Genomic DNA, 18,616 nt, shown 5'->3' on the forward strand with positions numbered 1-18,616 from the left:
TTCAATAGCAATTTTCTCAAAATTGGGGATACAGTTTATCAACTTTCAAAGCAGAATTACTTTCCCATTGTTCCTCAACTGCAGTGTATGATATACCGTTTTCTACTTTTATCCCATCTTAAAAAAACACAATTTCAAATTTTGCTACATAGGACCATATCCAGGTGGTGGGTCACACTTTACAATTATGCATTTAATTGTATTGCTTACTTTGTGTATTATAATTAGCTCGTGCGCTTTTCTCCACAAGGAAGGGGATGCGATGTTGTTGGGTCTGTAACCATGTTTGCCATGGTTTGCCATTCAACAGAAGTTCAGTAATAGGCCAAATGTAATTCCATTTCATATTGCGAAGGTTGTTTAGTTTGCTCAATGCACTGTCTGTGCGCCGGTACATTGTCTATAAAAGTTCTCTCTCTCTCTCTCTCTCTCTGTGTGGGGACTTTATGAAGAGTAAAGTTAAGGCCTCAACATCTTGCTGAATTTATCTTTACTAACATCTATCAGAATTTCTGTTGCTGTCCATTTCGAAAGTGCTGAACGAATAGGCCGACTTCATCGCTGCTTATTTTCCTGCACTTGCTTATACTTAGAGCTAAGTGTTAAATACATGAAAACAAACATTATGAATTTACTGAACATCAATGTAATAATGTTTGTGTATGGTTCAAAAGTCAAAACTCATGTTGGCATGTGTTATTATTGAAGGAGAATGTGGTTGTTATCGAGTTACAACAATCCACAAGGAGCCAAAGAAACAAAATGTATTTAAACAAGTCAGACATCAGCTATGGTTTTTAAAATGGCACTAAATGAGAGTGAGTAAAATGTTTTGCTGCCAGACGTGGCTCAGCTGATAGCCAGGTGTAGCGGTGATAAGGATTCACTCCATGGTGCAGAAAGGAAAGCTCTGCGGTCGGGACAGCTGTATGTAGGCCCGAACAGTTTGTGGGCACCGTTTGTCACCGTTATAGTACATTTAATGCATTGTTTATTGTTGTGTTGTGTAGTGGCTTCGCTGGCATCTATAAAAATTGGTTGAGTTTGACCCACCAAGAGGTACATGTTGAAATCGCCACTGACTACAATGTACATACAGACACTCACACTGTAAACACTCCACCACAACCACACAACCATGTAGTGAAGAACCCCCAAGGGGTGGTCCTTACCTTGAAGAGCCGCAGTATGTTGGCCACCATGATGGACACAGAGCTGGACGAGGCTCCAATGACTCCCACTACCCTCTCAGGCTTGGTGATGATGGGTGCTCCCCCGCCAAGACACTTGACGTCCGTCCCGTCCTTCTCGATGAGGGCCTGAACGAAGGTAAGCGACTGCTCCAGGGCATGGGTGTCCCGGGAACACGTGTCTAGAATGCGTGCTCCCAGCGTGATGTTGGGCAGCAGGGAATGGTCGTTGTTGATACGGTCCAGGGCGAACAGCATGGCCTCCAGACGATGGATCCCCTTCTCCTTCTTCAGCTCCCCGCAGGCCTTGCCTTCGTTGCCCCTGGCGTGCACGGGGAACAGGCCTCCCAGGGAGATGTCTCCATCGATGCGGATGGAGTTGAGGTGTGTGCCGCCCGGGCCTTTGGGTTTGGCAGTCTGGGCGGTCATGAGAGAGCAGTAGAGTAGAAGTAAGAGCCTGATCAGGCTGCCTCTGTGACAGATCCTGTCTGTCCGATACAAAGCACACCCCTGGAGCTGAGACACCATGACCACAGCCCAGACACGAATACAGACACACTCTAGAACCCAGCGGAATCAGGAACACAGAGAACACTACTTTATGTCATGGGGGTTGATCTTAATAATACCTTTTGAAGCGGTGGGCACAGAACAGGTGATGTCTCTCGTTGCTTTGCTCTAAGTTTGGTTCTTCAAAGGATATATCCTCTTCTTTTCTTATCTTTTTCTTTCCTTCTATTCTCCTCACTCCATGGTCTGACTAGTGTGGTGGGCAGGTACTCCTCTGCCCGCTGTTACTCACCACCCTGCCTATGGCGATCCCTCACAGGGGGCATTAAGAAGAGCAAAGGTAAATGATAAGCTCTTTTTTCCCCCTCTCTCTCTCCCTCCTTCTCTCACTCTCTCCCTCCACGTCGATCAGGAGTTTTTAATCTCTCCCCTTCCCTTGGGGGGGGGGGGGGGGGGGGGTTGATTCCTGTCAGAGCCTTCAGGCCACTCGGCTCAATTCTCCGGATTGCTGAGTGAATTCCTGCAAGATAAAGCAGAGGAGGAGCGATGAGAAACACAACACAGAATGAGAGGGGCTAGAGATGAGAAGGGATTTGTGTTGGTTTGAGCTTTTCACTGCTTTCTTTTTCTGTCAAAACTCCTTTTGCTGCAATCCTGTGTGGAATGATGAGACATTTTTTTCTCTCACATGCCGTCTTTCACTCTCACATGCTCTCTCTCTCTCTCTCTCTCTCCCTCCTCCCTCCCTACCCACCCACCTCTCTATCTTGAATTTAAAAAGGGTTGCCATGGACTCCCAAGGTCGAAAGGCATGAAAGTTAGCTCCCACACGCCTCTTTTCAACATACTCAATAGGAAAACTAGTCTACTGTCCTAATGTGCCTACCATTGTTATGTTGCAACATTTTTTGTATGACGTGTACTCTCATGTCTTGATTACATGTACTATATCTCTTTCGGTTCTTACTGTAAGTACATAAATCAGATATTTCCTCCATACAATTATGTTGCTTCTGTTGTTTAGTTCTTACCTTTTCCCGACCATTCCCGATCCAAAGATGACATTAAGGCAACATCAGACCAACATGTTAAGATGACACTAAGGCAACATCAGACCAATATGTTAAGTGTCTTTCTTAGAAATTCCACATTCCTATTGACACCTCTTATCCCTTCTGTCGAATGACAGATCAGAGAGGAGGAAGATATTGGATGAATCATCACACTTTCTCCTATTGGAGTCTTCCTTTCCTATTCTTCAAACTGCACGTTTCCAACTCCTTTCTTTCCCACAAAGCTAGCATATCGGAGTCAGCACCTTGTAAGGCATCAAACCATAGGGATGGTTTCTCTGAAGAGACTGTGAAATGTTAATTGCAATATTACTACAGGAGCAGAGCTGCTTTGATACAGGAGTAGGTAAGACGAGAAATGTCCCCAGAAGAACTAGCTCTTCAAAGTTTAAACCCATATAGCGTGACTTGGTTCTTTAACTGTACACGCCCACATTCACTTGTGGGAAGATAGCCCAATATCTTGTCCCAAGATAGCCCAAATTGGATTCAATTCCATCTCTATGCCACTTATCATTTTCATATCATTTTAATGATTTGGTTTAACTTGACGTGAGTACGTTCACACAAATCCTAGTCAAGCACAATGTAGAAGCAGTGTGTCATTGGAAAATCTGCCACGCAAAATTAAACATTGAGAGCTTTTTGATAGTCCAAGGCAATATCTATCTGTGATGGGCCCCCATTAAAAAAGTAGAATACTGAGTGAATTGGACACAATATACTGTTGCATAAAGAAACTATATCACCAAAGGTGTAGCCCACCGATCTGCTGCACCATCCCCAAATCGAAGTCACTAATCCCATGCCTTCTTCAGCGCAGCAAATATAATAGGCTAGTGGCCATTCCTGAAAAAGGGTTTTAGTTCTTGAGATCCCCCAACCCGAGGTAGAACAAAACACAACCATGTTTTTTCACGTCTCTTATGTCTTCCATTTATGAAATGGATGGTTGTGAAAAAATATTATACTGCAAAAGTGTGTCATGACTGTCTTGTGAGGATTAGAATGGGTCAGATTAGACTGGGGGGATGGTAACCAGGCCTCTCTGTCTCCCACAGAGAGGGAGCTGCTGGATGATCAACCGTTTACACCCTGTCGTAAATTACAAGAGAGGGAGACTTTCTCTCTTTACCCGCCAAAATTGGCTAAAGGAATGTCCCTTTGTCTCCAGATAGTTTTGCCTGCCCTAAACTCTAACATCCAAAAAGTGGATAATGGAACAATAATTCTAACATAAAGAATGTGGAAAACAAATTTAACTTCTCTAGGGTAGGGGGCAGCATTTTCCCGGCCGGATGAAAAACGTACCCAAATTAAACGGCCTACTACTCGGGCCCAGGAACTAGAATATGCATATTATTAGTAGATGTGGATAGAAAACACTCTGAAGTTTCTAAAACTGTTTGAATGGTGTCTGTGAGTATAACAGAACTCATATGGCAGGCAAAAACCTGAGAAAAAATCTAACCAGGAAGTGGGAAGTCTGGTGCTTGTAGTCCTTTCAAGTCATTGCCTATCGAACACAGTGACTTAGGGTTCATTTTGCACTTCCTAAGGCTTCCACTAGATGTCAAGAGTCTTTAGAAAGTTGTTTGAGGCGTCTATGATGAACAGAGAGCAAACAGAGGAAGTTGGAAGTTGTTGACTCAGGAAAGCAAATGAGTTCATTGGCGCGCATTCACGTGAGAGTTAGCTGAGCTAGCGTCCCACCTGCCCAAGAGAGGATAATATCGCTTTTCATTTTGTGATGTCATTAACAACTGTATGCATGAAATACTGTAACTGGGAAAGTATATACACTTTAAGGAAACTGTCAAGTTTCCATCCAATATGCTGTGTATATAATATGAACATTTATGAAGGTATTTGTGTTAAGATTGGAATGTGATTTTTGATTTCTAATGAGATAATAATTTGACATCCTTTGTACATTAAGTAGCCAAGCCCCAAGTGAGGTCAGTGAGCTTGTTAGCTTGCTCTAGACTACATGACAAGTCATTGAAGCCACGGACAACTAAGAAGAAGAACATTGTGACCTCTTGTGCACAATCAGAGCCTTAACCTGTTGGGGCTAGGGGGCAGTATTTGCACGGCTGGATAAAAAAATGTACCCGATTTAATCTGGTTACTAATCCTACCCAGTAACTAGAATATGCATATACTTATTATATATGGATAGAAAACACCCTAAATTTTCTAAAACTGTTTGAATGGTGTCTGTGAGTATAACAGAACTCATTTGGCAGGCAAAACCCTGAGACATTTTCTGACAGGAAGTGGATACCTGATGTGTTGTATTACCTTTAAACCTATGCCATTGAAAAACACAGGGGCTGAGGAATATTTTGGCACTTCCTATTGCTTCCACTAGATGTCACCAGCCTTTACAAAGTGTTTTGAGTCTTCTGGAGGGAGATCTGACCGAACAAGAGCCATGGAACGATGATGGCCCATTAGACACCTGGCGCGCGAGTTCATGTTGGGTACCCTCGTTCCAATACGTTATAAAAGAGAATGCATTCGTCCACCTTGAATATTATTCATGTTCTGGTTAAAAAAGGCCCTAATGATTTATGCTATACAACGTTTGACATGTTTGAACGAACGTAAATATATTTTTTCCCCTCGTTCATGAAGTGAAGTCCGGCGGGCTTAGATCATGTGCTAACAAGACGGAGATTTTTGGACATAAATGATGAGCTTTTTTGAACAAAACTACATTCGTTATGGACCTGTGATACCTGGAAGTGACATCTGATGAAGAGAATCAAAGGTAATGGATTATTTACATAGTATTTTCGATTTTAGATCTCCCCAACATGACGGCTGGTCTGTATCGCAACGCGTATTTTTCTGGGCGCAGTGCTCAGATTATTGCAAAGTGTGATTTCCCAGTAAGGTTATTTTTAAATCTGGCAAGTTGATTGCGTTCAAGAGATGTAAATCTATAATTCTTTAAATGACAATATAATATTTTACCAATGTTTTCTAATTTTAATTATTTAATTTGTGGTGGTGACTTGACTGCCGGTTATTGGAGGGAAACGATTTCCTCAACATCAATGCCATAGTAAAACGCTGTTTTTGGATATAAATATGAACTTGATAGAACTAAAAATGCATGCATTGTCTAACATAATGTCCTAGGAGTGTCATCTGATGGAGATTGTAAAAGGTTAGTGCATCATTTTAGCTGGTTTTATGGTTTTGGTGACCCTGTCTTTGACTTGACAAAACATTACACACAACTCTTGTAAATGTACTGTCCTAACATACTCTAAATTTATGCTTTCGCCGTAAAACCTTTTTGAAATCGTAAAACGTGGTTAGATTAAGGAGATGTTTATCTTTCAAAGGGTGTAAAATAGTTGTATGTTTGAAAAATTTGAATTTTGACATTTATTTGGATTCAAATTTGCCGCTCTTGAAATGCACCTGCTGTTGATGGAGTGCACCACGGGTGGGACGCTTGCGTCCCACCTAGCCCATAGAGGTTAAACTCAAGTCCGAGAGAAGGCCAACCGAAACTCTTTGTCGGAACCAAGAAGGCATTTCACACGTAAATACATTCATGATTTCTTACTCCAAACGGGCAGCAATTTGTGTGCAAAGTTTGTGATTAATGGGTGAATAGTTATAGAATGTATCCACAATAAGTGTCCATCTCTCTCTTTTCCCCCTCTCCATCTCTGTGTTATAAGCCGTCATATTTTGTCTGTCCACTAGGGACCCTTGTCTGATGTAAAGGGCGTATGTTTATTCTGTGTTATTATTTAGTTAGCTAGTAAATAAATGATCAAAACAATTAATGTAGTACTGAATCATGAGCAAAGCTGGAATTTTTGCAGATCCAAGAAGGTTACGATTGTTCAGAATGATGATATGATAAGAGGTTATGATTCATATGTTTTATGGATGTTATAGGTAAAGACCTTATAGAGTTTAATTTGGGAGATGGTAACTCTTTAAACAACTTCTTCCGTGGTGCCCCAAATCCTAATGAGTTAATTGTTACATGATTAATTTAAACAAATAACAGTCATCAGATTAATGAAAGTAAAGTTACGACAAGTGGTTAAATTGATAAATATTGTGACATACCCTCTAAACTCAAATCGTGCAGAATAATGCCTGGCTGGAAGGGGGATGAGCTGTATAATCTCATGTAACCCAATATTGCAAGCAGTAATATTGCTGCAATTTGGAATACAAGTAGTCTGTTGTTTGCCCTACATACACAAACAAACAGAATAAGGATATCATAATGCATCTTGGAAATATAGACCTGTAAACCACAGGAGGCTGGTGGCACCTTAATTGGGGAGAACGGGCTCTTGGCAATGACTGGAGCGGCATTAGTGGAACGGAAACAAATACATCAAACACATGGTTTCCAGGTGTTTGATGCCATTCTATTTGCTCCGTTCCGGCCATTATTTTGAGCCATTCTCCCCTCGGCAGCCTTCTGTGCTGTAAACACAGAGATACAATAGGCAAAAATATCAGATTAACTCTCATTCAGTGCTGTATGGTCCAGTTTGACAAAAATACATACAGTTACACATGTTCTTTTGGTGTTGTGATTATTGTAATCTAATGGGCTCTGAGAAAAACAACTGGGCTCAGACATAAATTACAGTTGTGTATTTCAGTGAAAGTTTCCTCTGTGGATTATATTTGTTCAGCCCCTACTCTTGCAGTTACATTCGGGGCCACTCCTAGATGTGACCACTAATCCTATATGGCATCCAAAATTGCATATGGCTGCCACAATACCATTAAATTGTGATACAATCACCTGTATATACACGTTTTAAATGAGAGACATCTTTCAGATTTGTGTACTGTCCTTATGACCTGCACTCAAGACTATTTCTGTGCAATTCAACTTTGTTGGAAATCCAATATGCCTGCTATAGTTACACTCAAACACTTTTGTCTCGAATATAGAAAAGGCAGCAGACTGCTTGGCATGGCAACACCAAGTATTCCACGCCTCTTTGAGGATCAATGATTCAACTTGGAGGCTCCAATAAAAGGAAAGAGAATCTTGACACCCTCATACTAACCCTAAATATACATCTTGCCCCATTGTGGTATAATTGCTAGTCCAATGACCTTCCTCTGGCTCACTGCATTCGTGATGCACAATGGAATGTTCAGTGCACCCTTCTACAGTTATGGTTGAGTGGGCACATTGCTTTTTCCGGAAAACGATGACCACCATCCTGGCTGTCTGCCCTGGAGTTGCCATACATGTTGACTTGGTGGCAGGTATCCTAGTGGTTAGAGTGTTGGACTTGTAACTGAAAGGTTGCAAAATCGAATCCCCGAGCTGAGAAGGTAAAAATCTGCTGTTCTGCCCCTGAACAAGGCAGTTAACCCACTGTTCCTAAGCCGTCATTGAAAATAAGAATTTGTTCTTAACTGACTTGCCTAGTTAAATGAAGGTAAAATAAATGAAAATATTATGTATGGGTAGAATGCAACCAAACATGATGTCAAGCGCATAAGGCAGGTGTTCACCACAATGAACCAACACAACCTGACAATCATTGACAAGAAATCCTTAGTGGGCCTTCACTACATGTATTGAAATAACCTTTAAAACCATTTCTCTTAACTCCCGGGCATTTTCCAAATGACCCCACGATGTACGCTGGAACCAAATATTTTTGTATTTTGCTGTCTAGAAAAATATTTTTTATCAGACTTTGAATCGACCATGCACACTGCCCTCAACCTTAGTTTCAATGAGGAAAACAGGCAAAAGGTTAGAGCTGTACATATACGCTATTAGAGGAGGTGACTGTTGTGTTAAAGGTTGCTTTTCTGTAACTTGGTTACGGTACTGTTTGCTTGTGTTGTGAAAGGCTTCTTATTATACACTGCTCAAAAAAATAAAGGGAACACTTAAACAACACAATGTAACTCCAAGTCAATCACACTTCTGTGAAATCAAACTGTCCATTTAGGAAGCAACACTGATTGACAATACATTTCACATGCTGTTGTGCAAATGGAATAGACAACAGGTGGAAATTATAGGCAATTAGCAAGACACCCCCAATAAAGGAGTGGTTCTGCAGGTGGGGACCACAGACCACTTCTCAGTTCCTATGCTTCCTGGCTGATGTTTTGGTCACTTTTGAATGCTGGCGGTGCTTTCACTCTAGTGGTAGCATGATACGGAGTCTACAACCCACACAAGTGGCTCAGGTAGTGCAGCTCATCCAGGATGGCACATCAATGCGAGCTGTGGCAAGAAGGTTTGCTGTGTCTGTCAACGTAGTGTCCAGAACATGGAGGCACTACCAGGAGACAGGCCAGTACATCAGGAGACGTGGAGGAGGCCGTAGGAGGGCAATAACCCAGCAGCAGGACCGCTACCTCCGCATTTGTGCAAGGAGGAGCAGGAGAAGCACTGCCACAGCCTTGCAAAATGACCTCCAGCAGGCCACAAATGTGCATGTGTCTGCTCAAACGGTCAGAAACAGACTCCATGAGGGTGGTATGAGGGCCCGACGTCCACAGGTGGGGGTTGTGCTTACAGCCCAACACCGTGCAGGACGTTTGGCATTTGCCAGAGAACACCAAGATTGGCAAATTCGCCACTGTGCTCTTCACAGATGAAAGCAGGTTCACACTGAGCACATGTGACAGACGTGACAGAGTCTGGAGATGCCGTGGAGAATCCTTTTCTTAAATGGAAGACATTAGGGATGTGTTTTGTTCTACCTCAGGTAGGTGTATCTCACATTTTTGCACCTTGCCACTACCCTACAAATGGAACTCTACAATAAACTGGCAACTTTTTAGTGCTTATTAGTGCACAGATATAGTTTGTACCAGCCTACGAGTTAGGCCTACATTGCAACAAGGATTGCACACACAACTTCTTATTGAAATATTGTTGCAATTTGTTGTAACCCAACCTATTTTGGTGCAGAGAGGAAGAGGCGAAGCAAGAGGGTTTACTTCGCCCCCAAAATCTGCACGAAAATAAGAGCATCAAGTGAGGAATTTTTGTATGTAGCTCAATGAGAGTCGCAAATTTGGTCAACAAAAAATTGAACTACTAATTTGCTACGTGAGGCTTATTTGATCAAATAGAAGTTTCACAATGGCTAGGTTGTTTGCGAATTAACTGATATAAGTGGACGCTGTTATGTATGGTGTGACATGCTGTACATTGAACTGTACGTTGCTATGGTTTACGACAGTGTGCTGCTTTACGTATGAATGGGTTGTGGTACGTCATTAAACGTCAGAGTGATGTAAAATATGAAACCGTACAGACTTGCGTTCTTCTACAGCTAAGCTAGATACAGGCGCACGTGGCATTTTGGCAACAAAAAAATGTCTTTCTATCGGAGTTGTGCCTCATTGGCTCGAATGGTCCCACCTGATTGTGCCTCCTTCCGCCTAGGGCTGCTACCATGACCGTATTATCGCTACACTAGCGGTCAAGAGTCATGATCGCAGTCAAATTCCACGTGACCGTTTAGTCACGTTAATTAGGCTTCTCGAAGCTCTGATGCTGCTGATGGTCATTTGTAGCCTACCAAACTTGCTAACTGCCTGGCACTTTGCACTCTAATGTCCTTCTAATCACTCTGACATCAATGCAAATCTGATCGAAAATCTAATCAAACACTTCATGAGAGCCCATCAGCTCATGTTGCGCAACATTTCTATAGGCTATTAAATTGTATGAGAAAACAGAGCGATGCCCTCTATTAAAAAGAGGAGGATCCCATCAGCTTTCTAGAACCTAGGCCTACAATATTTATTTATCAACTTTTCTAATATTAAGCACATTGCTTCTCTTTATAACAGGAGTTTAGCGTACCTGGCTGGCATGAAAATTAACCACGGGAAAAGAGTCCTCCATTCTATATTTAAGTGAATACATTAAATGTATTTTTTCCCCTGCACCCGTTTCGAGACAAGTGCATGATAATCGTCCATGCTAAATCAAAACGAATTTCGGACATATATTATTTAGGATATGTAAAGACAAGATTAAGTGAAGAATAGTCTGATGGGTGACAATATTAGCCAATCACTTTGGATTATATATTAGCACTTGTGAATGATGTCCAGCCTGTGTACACACTTCATCAGTCTCTCATTCACAATTCGACAAGCACTTGATAATGCCTCGAATTTCCCGGCGGGATCCCCTTTCTGTCGCGGTAATTCCCCATAAAAAAATCCATGCCTTTTGCAGCCAGTGGCCATTGTGCCCTTGGACTGAATATAATAATTATAATTCCATTCTCTCGGCTGTGTTTTCCGAAGCACCTCTCACTCAAGTTTAAAAAAGCAATGCATGCCTTTTTTAGCAACTTTTTCAAATTATAGTCTCACATCTCATGTAGCCTAGGCCCTGCTTAGCTTCAGAGGCAAGTCATCAGTGGGATGCAGGGTGGTATGCTGATGTAGTCAGGGAATGCATTAATCATTATTGATGTTGTCTAAATGTTTGTCTATTTGCTTTTGTTATGCACATTCTTTGCATGAACCTGTTTCTTGTGCAGTGATGTGTGTTCACGGATGCCAAGGGGAAGTCAGGCTTCCCCAAAAATGTGAATAAAAGAAAAACAATTATACAACAATTTCTCTTTCGACTCTGTTTTAAACATTTTCCTTCAATTTGCAAGTGGCTGAATTTATCTGATCTGATCTAACAATACATTCATATATTGTGCCACCGGCCTCACACAATTGAAATTCAATATGTTGCCTACATTTTTTGTAGGCTCGTGTTAACTAGTTAGCTAATTTAGCTGGTTCATTGTTGCCTCTGCGAGGAAGTTAGGCTACAAATAATTTTTGCCAGGTAGCGCAGTCTAGGACAACAAAAACTAAAAGTGTGTACTACTGTATGACAGAGGCATAGACCTTTTGCCAACATGAAAGTGTAATCGGCCTGTGTGTAGCTGGTGTAGAGTCAAGCGCAGGACAGCAGAATGAGTAATCAACGTATTTACTCAAGTTTTCACAAATACAACACAATATACCGAGCCCACAATAACGGACCGTATACAAGACAAACAATTACTCACAAACAAACATGGGGTAACAGAGGGTTAAATAATGAACAAGTAATTGGGGGATTGAAACCAGGTGTCTAAGACAAGACAAAACAAATGGATTAATACGGTAATCTGGGGGAAGCTGTAACCTGTAGAATACCTCGTTCAGTCTCCTCAGGACTTTGAATGGCCCCACAATCCGTGGACCCAGCTTCCGGCAGGTCAGGCGGAGGGGCAGGTTTCGGATCGAGAGCCAGACCCGGTCCCCCGGTGCGAACACCGGGGCCTCACTGCGGTGGCGGTTGATGCTCGCCTTTTGCCGCCTCACGGCCCATTGCAGGTGCACATGGGCGGCGTCTCAGGTCTCCTCCGAGCACATAAACCATTCGTCCACCGCAGGAGCTTCGATCTGGCTCTGATGCCAAGGTGCCAGAACCGGCTGATACCCCAGTACGCACTGGAAGGGAGAGAGGTTAGTGGAGGAGTGGAGGAGTGAGTTATGGGCCATCTCTGCCCAGGGGATGAACGCCACCCACTCCCCCGGCCGGTCCTGGCACTGGGCGCACACCGAGCAGGAGGAAGGAAGGAAACACACCGAGCAGGAGGAAACACAAACCCTCACGTCCTTGGCCAAGGTGGACCACCAGTACTTCCCACTAAGGCAACGCACCGTCCGACCAATGCCAGGATGACCAGAGGAGGGTGACGTGTGGGCCCAATAGATCAGGCGGTAGGTAGCGGACAGCAGACGGAACGTACAGGTGCCCAACTGGACACTGGGGGGGAGTGGGCTCTGTGCGTAATGCCCGCTCGATGTCCGTGTCCAACTCCCACACCACCGGTGCCACCAGGCAAGAAGCCGGAAGTATGGGAGTGTAATCCATGGACCGCTCCTCTGTGTCATACATCCGGGACAGTGCGTCTGCCTTAGCGTTCGGGGAACCTGGTCTGTAGGACAGAGTGAAAACAAAACGGGTAAAGAACATGGCCCACCTTGCCTGGCGAGGGTTCAGTCTCCTCGCCGCCCGGATGTACTCCAGATTCCGGTGGTCAGTCCAGATGAGGAAAGGGTGTTTAGCCCCCTCAAGCCAATGTCTCCACGCTTTCAGAGCCTTGACAACAGCCAACAGCTCCCGGTCCCACACATCACAGTTTCGCTCCGCTGGGCTGAGCTTCTTCAAAAAGAAAGCACAGGGGTGGAGCTTTGGTGGCATGCCAGAGCGCTGAGAGTGCACGGCTCCTATCCCAGCCTCGGAAACGTCCACCTCCACTATGAACGCCAAAGAGGGATCCGGATGAGCCAGCATGGGAGCCGAGGTAAACAGAGCCTTCAGTTGACCAAAAGCCCGGATAAACCTCCGGTAGTAGTTGGAAAACCCTAGAAACCGCTGCACTTCCTTTACCGTGGTGGGAGTCGGCCAATTACGCACGGCTGAAATGCGGTCACTCTCCATCTCCACCCCTGAAGTGGAAATGCGATACCCTAGGAAGGAGACGGACTGTTGGAAGAACAGACATTTCTCAGCCTTGATGTACAGGTCATGCTCCAACAGTCGACCAAGCGGAGTATATCAGAATGTCGTCGATATACACCACTACACCCTGCCCGTGCAGGTCCCAGAAAATCTCGTCAACAAAGGCCTGGAAGACTGATGGAGCATTCATCAACCCGTACGGCATGACGAGGTACTCATAGTGCCCTGAGGTGGTACTAAATGCCATCTTCCACTCGTCCCCCTCCCGGATACGCACCAGGTTGTAAGCGCTCCTGAGATCCAATTTTGTGAAGAAGCGCTCCCCATGCGTTGACTCAATCACACGGGCGATGAGCTGTACCTCACTGTGATCTGATTGATACCCCGATAGTCAATACACGGGCGCAGACCTCCATCCAAGTGGAGGGTCGAATGTATCCCTGCCCCAGGGATTCGGATATATATGTTTCCATATCCGCCGTCTCCTCCTGTGACAGAGGATACACGTGACTCCTAGGAAATGCTGCGTCTACCAGGAGATTTATCGCACAATCCCTGGGAAATGGCCCCTCCTCCGGTCGCCCTAAGGGCAGCACCTCCCAACTCCATGGGCGTCGGAGCAGAGGGGTGGAACTGACAGGCCCCGATCCGGACGTCCGCGGGTAGCCAGCAGGTTGTCCAGCCGGATGGACAGGTCCACCAGCTGGTCCAACGTGAGTGTGGTGTCTCGGCAGGCCAAATCCCGACGGACGTCCTAATGCAGACTGCACCGGTAGTGATCGATCAGGGCCCTGTCGTTCCATCCCGCGCTGGCGGCCAGGGTCCAGAAGTCCAATGCGAAATCCTGCATGCTCCTCGTCCCCTGCCTCAGGTGGAACAGACGTTCACCCACCGCTCGACCCGCAGATGGGTGGTCGAAAATTGCCTGGACTTTCTCTGTCCCTCGTTTTCGAGCTGCAGCCTTTTTCGTTCCCCTCGAACCACTCAAAGATAGTGTACATTATTATGCTTATGTCCGGGAGGGCACTCGCCTGGGCCACGTCGGTGTGGGAGCAACAATCCACCGTCTGCCTCAGTCTGGAGGTATTCATGGCGGAGGCGAGAAAAGTTTGGGAGAGAGGCTGCCCGGAAGTTTCTCCAGCTTCGGCATACACCCTCAGTGTGGCAGATGATGTGGTGGAGTTCCACATGCTAGCAGCAGAGGGTACCTGAAACCCAGAAGCGCTGTTCGACTTTGTTAAGGGAATTTTTAATCCCAATAATGCATTTAATCTTTAACCAATTCAACGAGGTTTGTAAGACCCTTGATTCACTAATAATTGGGCAAAGTCTCAGATTTTATAAAAAAGGTTCAAAGGTCTTTATTCATGAGAGCTCTAAAGTCAAAAATTAGGACTCAGTCCTTTTATAATACACACAGACATTCCTATCTTTAGACCACTCCCTTCTCAAACAACCAGTACTTTTCCACTAACCACAAAGACCCATAAAAGTTGTCACATTCTTCAAGGCTTTCACCTCCCCTCCCCCATTGGGACCCTCTTGGTTTAAAGCCCTCTAATGATTTTCTATTATCTACTCTACAACTTCACTCTGTTTACATCCCTACTAAAGAATATATCATAGTATTTCACTACTAACAGATCTACCCCCATCCTGGTTTTATCTTCTCATAATTATCAAACTTTTCCCCCTATCCTACAATTTCAGAGTGGAACACTTAAGTCATTATCCTAACACATACAAATTATTCTAACAGACACGTTCCTGTGCGGATTATCGGAGAAGTTAACCTGTTAGGGCTAGGGGGCAGTATTGACACGGCTGGATAAAAAACATACCCGATTTAATCTGGTTACCACTCCTACCCAGTAACTAGAATATGCATATACTTATTACATATGGATAGAAAACACCCTAAATTTTCTAAAACTGTTTGAATGGTGTCTGTGAGTATAACAGAACTCAAATGGCAGGTCAAAACCTGAGAGATTCCTTTACAGGAAGTGGCCTGTCTGACCATTTCTTGAACTTCTTTTCCATCTCTATCATTTACTAAGGATCTCTGCTCTAACGTGACACTTCCCACGTCGTCCATAGGCGCTCAGAGCCCGGGAAAAAACAGAATGTCGTCATTCCAGCCCCAGGCTGAAACACATTATCGCCTTTCTCAAGTGGCCGATCAAGGGACACTGGGCTTATGCGCGTGACCCGACCGCCCCCGCCTTTGGGATTTTTTCCTCTGTTTGCCGAAAAGGAGATTCCCTGTCGGAATATTATCGCTTTTCTACGAGAAAAATGTCGTAAAAATTGATTTTAAACAGCGGTTGACATGCTTCGAAGTACGGTAATGGAATATTTAGAATTTTATTGTCACGAATTGCGCCATGCGCGCGACACTTCTTTACTATTTCGGATAGTGTCTGGAACGCACGAACAAAACGCCGCTATTCGGATATAACGATGGATTATTTTGGACCAAACCAACATTTGTTATTGAAGTAGCAGTCCTGGGTGTGCATTCTGACGAAGACAACCAAAGGTAATCAAACTTTTATAATAGTAAATATGATTATGGTGAGTGCTAAACTTGCCGGGTGTCTAAATAGCGAGCCCGTGATGCCTGGGCTATGTACTTAGAATATTGCAAAATGTGCTTTCACCAAAAAGCTATTTTAAAATCGGACATATCGAGTGCATAGAGGAGGTCTGTATCTATAATTCTTAAAATAATTGTTATGCTTTTTGTGAACGTTTATCGTGAGTAATTTAGTAAAATGTTAGCGAATTCCCCGGAAGTTTGCTAGTTCTGAACGTCACATGCTAATGTAAAAAGCTGGTTTTTGATATAAATATGAACTTGATTGAACAAAACATGCATGTATTGTATAACATAATGTCCTAGGGTTGTCATCTGATGAAGATCATCAAAGGTGAGTGCTGCATTTAGCTGTCTTCTGGGTTTTGGTGACATTATATGCTGGCTTGAAAAATGGGTGTCTGATTATTTCTGGCTTGGTACTCTGCTGACATAATCTAATGTTTTGCTTTCGTTGTAAAGCCTTTTTGAAATCGGACAGTGTGGTTAGATTAACGAGTCTTGTCTTTAAATAGCTGTAAAATAGTCATATGTTTGAGAAATTGAAGTAATAGGATTTTTAAGGTTTTGAAAATCGCGCCACAGGCTGGCAGTGGCTGTTACGTAGGTGGGACGCAAGCGTCCCACCTAGCCCATAGAGGTTAAAGGATGAGCTGGCAGCCTGAGAACTACCGACGGATCTCAACTCACTCATCACTTTAACCATCCGGATCGATGGTCGGCTACGGGAACTTAGGAGGGAGAAGAGGTCCAATTGCCGTCCCAATAGCTCACTCAGGGATCCCAACTTGCAGCTGATGAAGTCCGGAAGTCCCCGACGTCTCCGTCTCTGAGAGGATCCGAACTTACCCGAGTCCCTCCAAGAGCCTCCGGAGACTGTCGATTCACCTCTTCCCGAGCCGATGCAGCTCGGCAAAGCTGTCTCCCACAGAACGCGTATGCAGACCTGAGATGCAGAGTTGTCTGTATTGCGGTACTGCCGGTCATTTTGTGTCTCAATGTCCCTTCAAGAGACCTAGCTCATTCGTTGGAGTGAGTACACTGGTGGGTCTTAAAGATAATTGTTCTTCTCACATTACTTGCCCCCCCCCCCCCTCTCCATTCCACCCTGTTGTGGGGCGACCAGTTCAAGTCTCTGCAGGTACTCATCGACTCGGGGGCCAATGTGAGTCTCATGGACGTTACCCTGGCGTACAAGCTGGGCATCCCCACTCAACCCCTCTCCATTCCCATGGGTGTTAGAGCATTGGACGGGCGCTGTATAGGCCAGGTCACCCACCAGACAACCCCTGTCAACCTACAAGTGTCGAGGAACCACAGCGAGAAGATCCAATTCCTGCTGGTTGACTCGCCTCAGGTTCCCGTGGTATTGGAATTATCTTGGCTCCAGTGACACAATCCCTCCATTGACTGAGCTACTGGTGCCATTGTAGGCTGGAGCCTGTCCTGCCACACTCATTGCCTGAAGTCAGCTCTGCCTGCCCCGGGACGTCTTCCTGGGGGCTTGGAAATTGCTTCACTTCCGCAGCACCGACCGGTATCCAAGAAGGTCAAGCCCGAGGCGCTGGCACGCCGCTATAGTGCCGGGGCTACACCCCCGGAAGCTGAGACATTTCCCCCTGCTCCAAGATTGTTAGCCCCTCTGCTGTTAGTCCTCTGTTGCCCCGTACCCTCCATAGATTTTGTTCCTTTTCTGTGTCTAGATTCAAAACCATGTGTGATTGCCCCTTATCTTCTGTTTCGAGGCCCATCACTCCCCCCGTGTCATCGATGGCCAGCCAGCATACACGGTGAGACTCCTCCTGAGGGTTCGACCACGGGGCAAAGGTTTTCAGTACGTTGATGACTGGGAGGGTTACGGCCCGGAGGAAAGGTGCTGGGTTTCCGCTAAAGACATCTTGGACCCGGGTCCTCATCGTCGACTTTCACCGCCAGCACCCCAGTCAACCAGGTATCCTCCCAGGTGGAACACCAGGTGGTGTCCCTAGAGGGGGGGTACTGTCACGCCCTGATCTGTTTCACCTGTTCTTGTGCTTGTCTCCAGCCCCCTCCAGGTGTCGCCCATCTTCCCCATTATCCCATGTGTACTTATACCTGTTTTCTGTTTGTCTGTTGCCAGTTCATCTTGTTTGTCAAGCTTACCAGCGTTTGTTCCTGTCAGCTCCTGTCTTTTCCCAGCCTCTTTTTCTCATCCTCCTGGTTTTTAACCCTTGCTTGTCCTGACCCTGTACCCGCCTGCCTGACCACTCTGTCTGTCCCTGACCCTGAGCCTGCCTGCCGTCCTGTACCTTTGCTCCCACTCTGGATTATCGACCCCAGCCTGCCTTGACCTGTCGTTTGCCTGCCGCTGTTGTTACAATAAACATTGTTATTTCACATCATCTGCACTTGGGTCTTACCTGGATTCCTGATAGTTATGGAGAACTGCTTGTGAAACAATGTGGACACTGGGCACACACTGGTGGAATCAATGTTGGTTCAACATAATTTGTCTATGTATTGTGACTTGGAATCAATGTGGAAAATACATTGGATTTGAAAAAAATCATCACCCAGTATGGTACTATTTTCATCTCATTTCATCTAGCATTGTAAACATTGAAATTAGGGTAAAACTTAAACTTATATACATTGACTTAACCTGACAACAGGTTTTACATCAATCTAATTTCAACATAATCATCAGAACTATGCATACATTGAAATTGCATTGAAAATTGCACAT

The 18,616-nt window shown here is 44.7% G+C and overlaps 1 protein-coding gene across 1 annotated transcript in view; it reads right to left on the minus strand.

Moving 5' to 3' along the window:
• Positions 1 to 18,616, minus strand: part of LOC106566015 (metabotropic glutamate receptor 4) — a 281,330-nt gene that overhangs the window by 205,598 nt on the left and 57,116 nt on the right. The window contains exon 2 of the mRNA XM_014133787.3: positions 1,173 to 2,220. Coding sequence (XP_013989262.1) covers positions 1,173 to 1,718 — 546 coding nt within the window. The 5' untranslated portion in view covers positions 1,719 to 2,220. The remainder of the gene's footprint in view (positions 1 to 1,172; positions 2,221 to 18,616) is intronic.

Source organism: Salmo salar, chromosome 12 (genome assembly GCF_965601325.2).
Source record: "Salmo salar chromosome 12, fSalSal1, whole genome shotgun sequence".
Taxonomy (NCBI): Eukaryota; Metazoa; Chordata; class Actinopteri; order Salmoniformes; family Salmonidae; genus Salmo; species Salmo salar.